We start from the raw sequence: 12,572 nt of genomic DNA on the forward strand, positions 1-12,572 counted from the left end.
TTTTTTTGTCTATTCTCTTCATTTATGTTTACAGACACGTATAATGGTGACACCAGCATAACGTATTGTTGCAAAAATTAGATTGTGTACGGTGTGACTGTACGCAGCCTGCCACATTGAACGGTCCATATTTTAATGAAAATTATTATTTCTTTTATAAAATCTAAAATAATAAGCTTGAAATCTAGATTGTCCGATCTTAATGTGGCTCAAACCATCCAGATGCATCCTCGCATACTACTTTTAGCACATGGCTCCCTTCGCTTAGCACAAGGGACAGAATACCATCAGGAATTTCCAACTTTCAACATGAGATTTTAAGACATGTCACAACAGTTTATATGAAGCATAGATTCTTATCAAGAGATAAATGTTTAAATAGAATTTAAGGGACATGAGTGCAATATTCCAAAAAAATAAAGTTGAATTTTCACTTAAAATAAGTTTATGCTATTTAAACATATTTTAGCAGAGGTGCATGTAGTTTCAAACATGACATGAAGTTTTGGAGAAAGTATATATCTCAAAAGTTAATCTGTTCTCCACAAAGGCATTTTATCTATTACATAATTTTTAATGGCGTCTATAACTTTGACAGAAAACGTCTCGTCCTCCGGATAATAGGCAACAGAATCTTGTAGTAGAGGCAATGGTAGATTGAGAACACCTTCAAGTGTTGCATGTAAACAATATGCTGAATATGTTACATGATATCCACCTTCCTGCACAATAAGAAGTCGTCCATCACTGTGCCTCGTCGCAAGACTATGAACTATACGCCCAATTTCTCTATAGCCTTCCATTGTTAAGCATTGCCTTCCATTGGGATCAAACTGAAACACATGAAGAGTTTAATTTTAGTGAATGTGGCTTTGTTTTACACAGGATAATCAAACACTTTTGGTTTCATTGCATTTGTTTAGGTTTGCATATCATGGTGTGTATTACGCTCTGTTTGGATAAACAATATAGTTAAGCGTTTATAACATAAACGCTTATCAGATAAGGGCTTATGTATAAGTTGTTTCTATTTCTATAACAAAAGATAAAATAAAGTCGAATTGTTGTCATATAAGTAATAAATTGTTCTCATAAGCTATCGTGGAGAGTTTATGGAAATAAGCTGAAAACAACTCATGGACATGCAATAAGCTGTTTTCATAAGCTCTCTCAAATAGTCTCACAAGTGCTTATGTCAGTAGATAAACTCAAATAAGTTAATCCAAACATGTCCTAAGTCCATCCCATAAAAGTCATATGCAAGTCTACAAAAACTTGTCAATAAAAAGCTAATCACAATCAAACTATAAATTGAAATAGCACAAAAAAGAAAAGGATAAATAGAATAACTTACTGCACTCGAGTCTTGTCCTACAACCAAGACAATCATATCAGGCTCAAATTTATGGATTGATGGAACAACCAACTCATTGAAGGCATATACATATCCATTGTCCCCAGTTCCATTTGGCAAAGGTATGTTCAAGTTATAACCATAACCTTTTCCATCACCTAGCTCATCAATAGAACCACTCTGCGGATGAGATGGCCCCCATGATCCATGATTCATATGAAGAGAAACGGTAAGGACTTTATCAGATGAATAAAATCCCTCCGCTGTTCCATTTCCATAATGAACATCAATATCTATAACTGCAACTTTCTTACATCCAGAATCTAAAGCTAACTGTACTGCTAGACCGGCGTTGTTAAGGAAACAGTACCCATCAGCCTGAGAAGGCTGAGCATGGTGACCAGGAGGCCTAACCAAAGCATAAGCAACTTTTCCATGTCCGTCAAGCAAGTGCTTCATCGAAGACAGTGTAGTCCCGGCGGCAAGAAGTGCAGCATCCCATGATCCAGGGTTCAAGAATGTGCCACAACAAAGGATCTTTCCCCCTTCTTTATCAGCTTTTACCAGTTCATTTATGTACTCTGAGAAATTACAGCATTGAAATTATATCATTCACTGTGTCAAATTGTTTGAAGTATAGGCTATAGCAGGGTAAGAAAATGAGAGACTATTAGAGAAAAGATAAGAGGGAAATTGTGAAAACCGAACTTGAATTCTGAATTATGATTTCTCAAAAATACTGAAATGTTACAAATGGGTTATATATATAGTGTGTTTGTAGCAGAATTGCTCCAGCTGAATTCAAGGAATACTGAAAAGAACTTTTTAGAATTATCATAGGATATGTAAAAACTTCACATGTTGGAAAGAATTTATGAAAAATAGTCCATGACATGTTCATAACACCCACAAATTGGCTTATAAAACCAACTTATAATGAGTTTATGGGACACTTTCACTTAAATTGTAAAAGCATGGTGTATCTATAAGCTCTTATATGAAAAATGTTTACCGAAAAGTGCTCAATTATGTGCATGTTTGTAAGACCAGTGAGTAACCCCCACCGTGCAGTCATTAGAAGTTCAAATGTATAGCATCCCTTCTACTGTGCCTCGGAAGTGATAAATTTATGGTGCACTGCAGATCTAAACATTGCCCAAGTTGTTTACAGCACGATAACAAACTAACGAACTGCCAACTGATCTTAGCTATAAGAATGATCTAGAAAAGTAATTCAATGCATATGGTTATCAGGTCGAGATTGAAATAGTGTTGCAAGATCTTTTTTGTGAATCAAGATTCATCACAAATCACAATGAATCGGAATTCAAGATGAGATTCATGTCTAAAAAGATACACTTTAAAGGTTGGTGAATGGAGATGCAATTCGCATGTATCATAAGATAATATGCTGCACACAGCACATTAAACTATCGCAATGATTTGAATTCAAGATAGGATTCATGTCTGAATTATACTGTACATCAATACAGTGTGCACAAAATATCTATTCCAGAAAATGCAATCTTCACAAACCCAAAATTTAACTTCCAATGTTAAATAACTACTAACTAAAGTGACTGAACTCACATCTATAAAGTTTCAGCTTTGCATGCAAAGCATAAATTTTTATCTAATAAATAAACTAACCAGGAGTGTGAAAAGAAAGGAGCTCAGGGATGAGAGCATGTCGACCAAGGTGCCAAGAAACATAAGGAGAGATAGGACCTCTTTTAAGGATTGAGACCATGTTTTTGACTCTGTCTGCGTTTTCAGGATGTTTTTCCAACACGTCTAAGAAACCGGGGTCAATTCCTGTGTCAAAAACTCCATTGCCGGTATCGTGTTTGAGCATTCCTTCATACCAGAAAACGTCAATTTTGTTCACACTGGAAGATTCTGCTACCGCATCTGTATTGGTTGCCATATGAATGAAGAGAGGGTTGGTTGGTCACTGGTTCAACAAGGTGTAGAGGATCCAAGTGTTGTAGTTTCACCTTTGAATCTTTGATGTTGATTTTGATTGGGATTAGTGGATTTCACTTGTCTGATTTTGGGGTTTTGTGACAATGATGCAAAACCCCAAATCAAAAGTCTTTGGGTATACACGTATAGATGATAAAATTGAAGATATACTTATAATTTAACCACATCACCTAATATTCCTTAAAAAAATAAAACAACAACAACAGCCAAGCCTTATCCCATTAAGTGGGGTCGGCTACATGGATCAAATCACGCTATAGTGTTTTATCAAAAACCATATTTGGATCCAATTCATTGACCTCTAAATCTTTTCTAATGGTTTCTCTAATGGTTTTCTTAGGTCTTCCTCTACCTCTTTTAACCTGACTCTCCTCCATTTGATGTACTCTTCTTACAACGGCAAGTACGAGTCTTCTCTTTACATGTCCAAACCATCTAAGTCTATTTTCTACCAACTTTTCTACTATTGGCAGGGCCGGCCCATAGCCCGTCGAGGCGGGGCTACGCCACTGGGCCTCCCAATTTTTGGGGCCCATGATATATTTTTTTATACATAAGACCAAAATAAAATCCATTATATTTAATAAAGTTAATAAAGGACAGTCACACTGCAGTGGTTCGGTGGTAAAGCCTTACGCATTTTTCTTCAACGTCTGCGGTCTGCGGTTCCTGCTAGGGTCTGCGGTTCAACACCTGCTAGGCTTATTTCTTTTTCTTTTAATTTCTATTTCTTTTTCTTTTATAACTTATTTCTTTTATAAACAATTTCTTTATAACTTATTTCTTTTATAAATTATAAACTAAATTATAAACAATAAACAATTATAAACAATAAACAATTAATTTTTTGCTAGGCTTATTCTTAATTCAACACCTGCTAGGCTTATTCTTATTTCTATTTCTTTTATAACTTATATTTCTATTTCTTTTATAACTTATTTCTTTTATAAACAATTTCTTTTAAACAATAATTATTTTATAAATTATAAACTAAATTATAAACAATAAACAATTATAAACAATAAACAATTAATTTTTTGCTAGGCTTATTCTTAAACAATTAATTTTTTTTCTCTACTATTCCTTACTTTTTTTTTGGGGCCATGCTTTTATTTAAAAAAAAAAGCCTTTCATCTTTTTTTTTTTTTCTGTTACCAAGCCTTCGCATCTTTAAGTATTAGTAAAATTTGGATGTTATTTTTTTAATTCAACACCTGCTAGGCTTATTCTTATTTCTATTTCTTTTATAACTTATTTCTTTTATAAACAATTTCTTTTAAACAATAATTCTTTTATAAATTATAAACTAAATTATAAACAATAAACAATTATAAACAATAAACAATTAATTTTTTGCTAGGCTTATTCTTAAACAATTAATTTTTTTCTCTACTATTCCTTACTTTTTTTTTGGGGCCATGCTTTTATTTAAAAAAAAAAAGCCTTTCATCTTTTTTTTTTCCTGTTACCAAGCCTTCGCATCTTTAAGTATTAGTAAAATTTGGATGTTATTTTTAATTTACATAAAAAAATTGTTTTTTTTACGGTTTTTATCAGTGGGCCAACTTCTAAAATTAAAACGGAGCCTTCAAAATTGTTAAGACGGCCCTGACTATAGGTGCTACCCCCACTCTCTGTCTAATGGTGTCATTCCTAATCCTATCCTGTCTAGTCTTACAACTCATCCAACGCAACATCCGCATCTCCGCTACGCTTACTTTACTCTCGTGTTGGCTCTTAACCGCCCAACACTCCGTACCATACAACATTGTCGGTCTGACTGCTGTCCGATAGAACTTTCCTTTCAGCTTAAGTGGTACTTTCTTATCGCATAAAACACCTGAGGCTCTTCTCCATTTCAACCACCCAGCTTGAATACGATGATGTACATCAGCTTCTATTTCTCTGTCATTTTGTACTATGGACCCAAGATATCTAAACCGCGTAACTTGGGGTATGATATGATCTCCAACTTTCACCTCCAAGGTAGACCCACTTCTCCTTTTGCTGAAGTTACATTCCATATACTCCGTCTTGCTTCTACTCAGGCGGAAGTCATACGCTTCTAAGGCTTTCCTCCAAGTCTCTAGCCTCCCGTTTAACTCCTCCCTCGACTCACCAAGCAAGACTACATCATCTGCAAAAAGCATACATCTCGGTGCTAACTCTTGGATGTGTTCCGTCAGTACATCCAAAACTAAAGTAAAAAGATAAGGACTTAGGGTTGACCCTTGGTGTAGTCGAAGAGCACGTGTTACCATAACCCATTTTATTTATATGTAACTTCATTAGAATCTAGCTTCAAATTATGAGCTTATCTTTAAATATGATATTAGTTGCGTTTTTATAAGAGTTCCATAAGTCATCAATAATGTGATATAGTCAAAAGATTAAGACCATTTAGCCAAAAGGCTAGTTTATAGATTGATGAGCTATGACCGTTGTGAGGTAAAGTAAGTAAATTATGAAAGTATGTCTTGAAATAATGACATGGACATGAATAGTTGTGTTTTGTCTTTTAGTATATTGCGAAAGTATGTCTTGAAATAATGAATGTACATGAATAGTTGTGTATAATTTTGTTGTGTGCAAGTGTGAGTTAGAAGTCTCACATCGGTTAATAAAGTGGAGGTTGAACATTTTATAAATGAGATGACCTATAAATCCATTGGCTTAAGATTTTTGGGTAAAAGTGTGGTGTATCTCTCACTTGCGTGTTTATTGTTCCTAATATGGATTGTCTCTTGGCTCCCTTCGTGACCCAACAGTGGTATCAGAACGACTTCGATAGTACAAGTACAAGCTTGTGCGGATAAAAGTGAGATGACTCATTAACTCATTACCTTAAGGTTTTTGAGTAAAAGTGTGGTGTCTCCCCCTCGTGACCCAACATATTTGGTGTCTCACTTCAGGTTTCAGCTAAGACTAATCTCATAACATGCGAGGTTCACGACCAGTACGGTATCAAAGCCTCAACTAGAATAGGAGTGCATATGGTATGAGTATAATAAAGAGAAGGAGTAAGGAAGGAAATCACTCAATAGGCCCTTGTTTCAAATTGGGGAACAAAATGGTGGAATCTACACAGCCTCCAAATGATTTTCACCTTTCCCTCATTTTTTTATGTCCAACTACAATTATCAACAGAGACTCCACACACCTAAAGTTATATTGTGGTCTCCTAATGTTCAAATTGCAATAAAGAAGCACGAGCAGAAGAATGATAAGAATTTGAATCGTCAGTTGTATCCTTGATGGTTTAAAATCACAAGAAGAGGAAAAATAGATGAATCTGGGATTAAGTAATGAAGAAGATAAAGAACGAACGTCTTATTTGGTTTAGGATTTAGGTATTTTCAATTCTAGAGTTTTATTTGTGCCCTCATATTTTTTTACATGTCTTCGGAGGAAAAAACAAGGCAATGAGAGGTACATCAAGAGAGGAGAAAGATAGCGTATAACTTCACTAGTTCTAAAGCATACATTAAACCTTTGAAGTGCATCCTGAAAATTGATATAAAAAGTTTAGAATATAATAGTTTAAACTTGTTATTGAAAAACTGATTTAAAAAAGTTAAGTTTTTAATCAACTTTAAAAATAACTGATTTGAAAAGTAGCAAATCGTTTGTTATTTTCAACTTAATTACATAAAAGTATTCAATTGGTTAAAAAGGGGATATGTTAATCCACATTTCATACTAGTAGGTCGCATGTGTAGTACGTGTTTAATCTCTTTTCACTATTTGTCTCATTGGAGAAGGGATAAGAGCATACCAAGTATTGATCACAAAAATAAATGTATCTTTTGGGTGATGGTGGAAATTATTGCGATGTGCTCTATACATGATTCTTGTTACTAATACCTACTTGTTTTATGAATGATGTATATAATTGACGAGCCATTGGAATGTGCTTTTGAAATATGAGTCCTCCTATATATCAGAAATATAGGGAGAGCCTTTAAACTATTTACCTTTTTCTTGTATGATTTATGTACATGGTTCGAGTACCCTTTCTACCTCTAAGTTGTTTATTTTGTTGCGAACATAAACACGCATGGATCATAATTTTATAATCTTAGACATATATATGGAATTCGAGTTTCGAGAACATTCTTTTCGTACAAAATTGAAGTGTAAATCTCTATAGAAGATCTACCATTTAATTTGTTACAACAACACATTGTGTGCTCAAATATTTATTTTCTTCTATCTCTAGTGACTATTTTTGCTTATTGTCTTTAGTTCCAACCCAATACTATAATCTTGGATTATGATTCTTAATATTCTATGCACCATACTGCAATTTTAGAGAATCCGTGTCATCTAATCTGAGTGATCACTCACCAACGTTAACATTGACAACATGAACAGAACCGTCACTATCAGAAATTGGTTGCACGGTTCCCCTATGAAGTAACTGACACGGCACAAAATTTGCAAGTGATGCTAATTCTTCAACAGCTTCACAAATTTGCTCAACACAAATCACAATATCAATAAGCAGTGATGCCACCGTTGAAGCTGGTATTATCTCGAAGTGATCAGCACCTTCCCAGGGATTTGTTCTTAGAACAGCTTTAAGAGATTCAGCAGCATTTTTAGCATTTAAAACATGTGAATTTGGTGTTGATGACTTGCACATTTTCATTATCATCAATGCTGATTCTTTTAGGGCTTTGCCTGACTCCAAGCTAATATTTGTGCATGATTCTTGAAGCCTGCTTCGAAATTCATATGGGGTCTGTTGCAATAAGAAAATCAAATAAGGTTAACCGCTATTTTTACTCCGTGTATAATTAATTACTTTTGTTTATAATTGAGTTCGGATGGAACATGCTTTGAGGAGCTGAAATTATATGTGAAAAAAAAAAATATGAAATACCATACTTTGGAATTGATGAGGTATAGACTAAGTGCTTCAATTTTGTAAGCACAAATTCGTGCCAAGTTCCCAATCTTTAAGTATTGCTTCCATGGATGACGAAATCTAAACTTGCCATGACGAGGTTCCCATCTTGCCAAAACAGCCTATAAAAGTCGGAACAAAAAAAATTAAATGATTAGGTTATTTAATTGATATGCATCGACGATATAAGTTTTTTAGTGAAGCATTATATCAAATCACACGATTATATATCTCCAAATATCTATATGGTGGAATGTGATTGGGTTTACGAGTATATGAATTTTGTAATGACAAATTGATCTCTTAAAAGCTTAATAAGATAAATGATGGATTTTTTTGTTGTTGAATAAGATGTTATGCTAGAGAACATAGTTGTTGGTCTTCACCATTGTTTCTTCACTGCTTTTTGAAGAGAGGACACTTTTATATCTATGGAGAAATTGCTTCTCATTCTCAGCTGCTTCTGTAGTCTCTGAATTGTTGAAGTACTCATCTCCAAATCCTGTGTATGCCACCATTAATTTCCATTAGTTTGAGATCTCATATGATGTATTAATAGATAGCATATAATTAAAAATAAATTCTGTTCATAAGGCATTTCTCTTTTATAATCTTCAAAGAAACAAAAAACAAGATAGTAGTAAATTATATTTCCTCAAAAAACCAGAGAGTAGTAGATTGAAGACTAAATACCTAATTTGGTTATTGACAAAATTGTTGGTGGCCTAATTCAGTTTTTGACAAAAGTAATAATCAAATTAGTCTCGAACATTATACCAAATGGACTATTTTTTTCATCGTATAAAAATATCAATGACTAATCATGTTCGATTGTTAACAAATTATGAAAGACTAAATTGAATTTGTATTCTATTTAAATATCCCTCCCAAAGAATCAAAACAGACAATATTTTGTTATAAAAAAAAAAGAATAAAAACAAAGAAATGACGTGGAAAGGCAGAGACTGAGTTTATTGGGAATCAAACGTGTGACAATTTGGACTTGCATTATATTTTTGAGTCATTTAGGCTTGCATTTTGGATTTTACTCATACATCTCATTTTACTTCTATTTCGATATTAGGTGTAGACAAGTACTAAAATAGTTACATTTATGGTGTAGATAAATTTTATAATCATAATAAAAAAATGAAACACTTATTTATACTGTAGTAAGGTGATAAAATATAATTAAACATTTTGTAAAAAACTGTTTATATTACTTGTGTACAATTATTGAACTCAAAACAATGTAAAAATAAGTTATGAATGAACTTAAAGGCTAAAAGATTGACAATGTAAGGCCAAACAAAGGAAATATTAGGTAGTTTAAGGTCTAATAAAAATAGGGTGGCAACTGGCAACTTAAGACCAAAAAACTAGATGACTGTTGGCCTATAGGTAAGAAAAAAGTTGTTACAATATAAGGTTAAATGCAACAAAAAAAAAATCAAGCTTTATAATTTAAGGTGAATTATTTTTACAAAGAGACATGTAAATAGTAAATGGGAAGTATAGATATATTATGAGATTAATTTCTATGCATTGACAATGTAAAATTTATTTACTTTTGTATCTAATGAAAACATGTCAAATAGATATTTATAAAGATGTTTTATAAAATTACATAAAAAGTGATATCATAAATAATTTGATTGGATGTACACTTAAAAAAAATAACACTATCTATGGATACAAGTTAAATTCATATATTATTTTTTAAATGATGAGTACTAATATTTGATTAAACTTTATAAAACACACCTTCTAAAAAGTCTGCCAACTTTTCAATATTGCCAGCAATTTTATTGTGAAGATCTTCTCCAATCCAAACAGGGAATATGAAAACACAAACTGTAATAGCTATACAACTCCCAATTATGATTGTTAATAACCTCTCGTAGGCCATTTCTAGAAGTTCATGACCAGTCACATCCGAAAGAGATACCAAACAAAATGTTAAGATGAATATGATCATCCCATAATCATATCTAGCCTTCAATTTAGGAGAAAATCTCATAAATGTCACTCTTTCAGCTGCAAATTAAAGGAAAAAAAATTCATTATTGTATGAGTAAAAAAAAAGTTCTCGAGTCACAGTTAGCTCTATTAATAAGTAAGCTCTATTAATAAGTATTAGGAAATTAATTAAATTCTACTAAGCATGGATACAGGCAAAAAACACCAGACATGGTCATTGACACACCGACACTGATAATAATTTTCAAAAATCATAAAATTCAATAAAATCATATGTGTTGGTCTCGAATCGGTGTCTAATCCAAGGACTGTCGGTGTTTCATAATCAAATTTTACTTACCTATGACAAAGACAAAGATTGAAGTCATTACAACCTTTCCATTATCCCCACAAAGAGTGGCTAGTTCGTTACTTGCAACACCAAGAGCACCGGCTAAACCCGTGGCCAACATCCTATTGAAACCTTTTCCGAGTGTTGCACCTGAAAATTAATAATATTATTATTTATTTTTAATAATAAGCATAATAGTTTGTAGTGTGTTATAGAGTATGTTTGTACGAGTAATAATATATGATGATTTCTTTATCACTCAAACTGTCGAAAAAGTTGATGTAATTAGTATCTTGTGAAGCAAATTAAGTTCAAACATCACTATATATATAGCAGCTAAAGTATTACGAATTGAAAACCATAAATAAAAACAAATGAATAATGCATCTAATTTTGTAGTTAAGTGTAAGAGATGCAAATATTATAGACCAAGTTCTTTTTGTCTTCTTTTTTTCATTTATTGGTCTTAACCTTAGTTTCTCGGCCAGATCATGAGTATTAGAAGTTCGGCCTGAGACATAAGTAAGGTTTGATCAAAAATCATTTTAATTGTAATTTGAACTTGGATTCCCAATAGTTTGTAAAAATTATAAAAGTTCAGCGTTTAAAAGAACTTTTAAATGAACGGATACTTACCCACAGAAAGTTCGAGGACAATAACAACGGTAAGAACGGCCCAAATAATGTTGTCACCAAAACCATAGAAGGATGGACGAAAATGATGCAAAATATAAATCAAAACTAATGCCAATCCGACTTTGAATGAATGAATAACCCTCCTAGGGTCATCTTGGCCAATCTCTTTAACCATATTTATGACCTTGACTAACTTAGCCCATGATTTCTTAACCAAGGTACGCAAGGTATTTGTGGAGCTTGTAGTGTTTTCATCATTTGGTGAGGTCATTTTTGAAATATTGATCTTAATTCAAGGGAACTGAAGTGCTTGGAAGTGGGCAAAAAAAATTGCAAGATTGGGAAGGTATACCCAATCTTTAGTTTACTACTCCTATGTTTTTTGTAAGCTCTTTAGCATACTATGACCTTAGTGATATTGTCTTGAGCTATGGAACATTATGCACATATATATACATGTTTGTATGAAGTGGAAGAGGTGTATAACGTGTCACACATTAGCTTGTTAATGTTTCAGTTGCTTTCTCAAAATAGTAACCACTTTTTAAGTCATTAAAATATATTTTTTGTTATTTATTTTAAGGATTTTAAATTAATAAGACATAAAAATATATATTTAACAATGCTCGTTGTGTAGAAAAAATGGCTTATGGGATAACATAGGGGGCGTTTAGATGATTTGAGGAAACCTCTAGGTAGTTGATGTGTTCGGTGGTCCTGATTGTACTTACATGAAAATGCACGTGTACAAAAATGATGAATATGTTTTTTTTTTTTTTGACAAAAAATGATGAATATGTTGGGAACACTATGGAGTGAAAACTACATGAAGAAAATTTATTATTAACGGTCAAAAATTGTTGGAACGATAAAAGAGACTCTTAGAAATCTCTAAAAACTATAAGAAACAGTTGTCAAAAAATAAAAAATCACTCCTAGGAGTGAAGCATTTTGACTTCAAGTCAATGCGATTCCTACATGCTTAATTGTAGGCTTTAACATTTTTATTTTTCTTTTTTAGGTACATTTGTTGGCTATAATGTTATCAAATATTATTTGTAAACGAATACTATCGTAATAGTAGTTATGAGGACTTTAGGTTTAGGTTTAGAAAGTTATGAGGACTTTAGGTTTAGGTTTAGAAAGAGGAGAGAGAAATTTGAAGGAAAAAAAAAATAGAGAATTTTGGTAGAGATGAGCTTCGGGAGAGTCCATTTTTTGTTATATGGTATCAATAGAAGTAAAATTGTGTCGTTAAAGTAGGATCACTAAAATGGTTAGAGAGAAGTTGATCCAACTATTAAAGGAATAGAGTTAACGAGAAATATTATTTTAACTTTCTTTTAAAGGGAGAAATAATTGAAAAGAAAAGTGTG

General features: G+C 32.7%; 2 protein-coding genes across 2 annotated transcripts; both read right to left on the minus strand.

Annotated features, from left to right (window-relative positions):
* Window positions 1-444: 444 nt before the first annotated feature.
* On the minus strand, window positions 445-3,488 carry HDA08 (histone deacetylase 8). The gene is made up of 3 exons (XM_085746208.1): window positions 3,005-3,488; window positions 1,355-1,935; window positions 445-833 (listed from the first exon to the last, which is right to left on the minus strand). Exons 1-3 carry the CDS (start codon window positions 3,279-3,281, stop codon window positions 531-533), a joined length of 1,161 nt encoding a protein of 386 aa, XP_085602334.1. The 5' UTR covers window positions 3,282-3,488; the 3' UTR covers window positions 445-530.
* Window positions 3,489-7,402: 3,914 nt separating this feature from the next.
* LOC146950270 (aluminum-activated malate transporter 8-like) lies at window positions 7,403-11,621 on the minus strand. The gene is made up of 6 exons (XM_085746209.1): window positions 11,197-11,621; window positions 10,570-10,710; window positions 10,014-10,286; window positions 8,636-8,751; window positions 8,231-8,371; window positions 7,403-8,084 (listed from the first exon to the last, which is right to left on the minus strand). The coding sequence occupies exons 1-6, from the start codon at window positions 11,465-11,467 to the stop codon at window positions 7,680-7,682; spliced, it is 1,347 nt and encodes a 448-aa protein (XP_085602335.1). The 5' UTR covers window positions 11,468-11,621; the 3' UTR covers window positions 7,403-7,679.
* Window positions 11,622-12,572: the final 951 nt, after the last annotated feature.

Source organism: Medicago sativa, chromosome 2, assembly GCF_051527215.1.
Source record: "Medicago sativa cultivar Bolivia chromosome 2, Bolivia_mono, whole genome shotgun sequence".
Classification (NCBI taxonomy): Eukaryota; Viridiplantae; Streptophyta; class Magnoliopsida; order Fabales; family Fabaceae; genus Medicago; species Medicago sativa.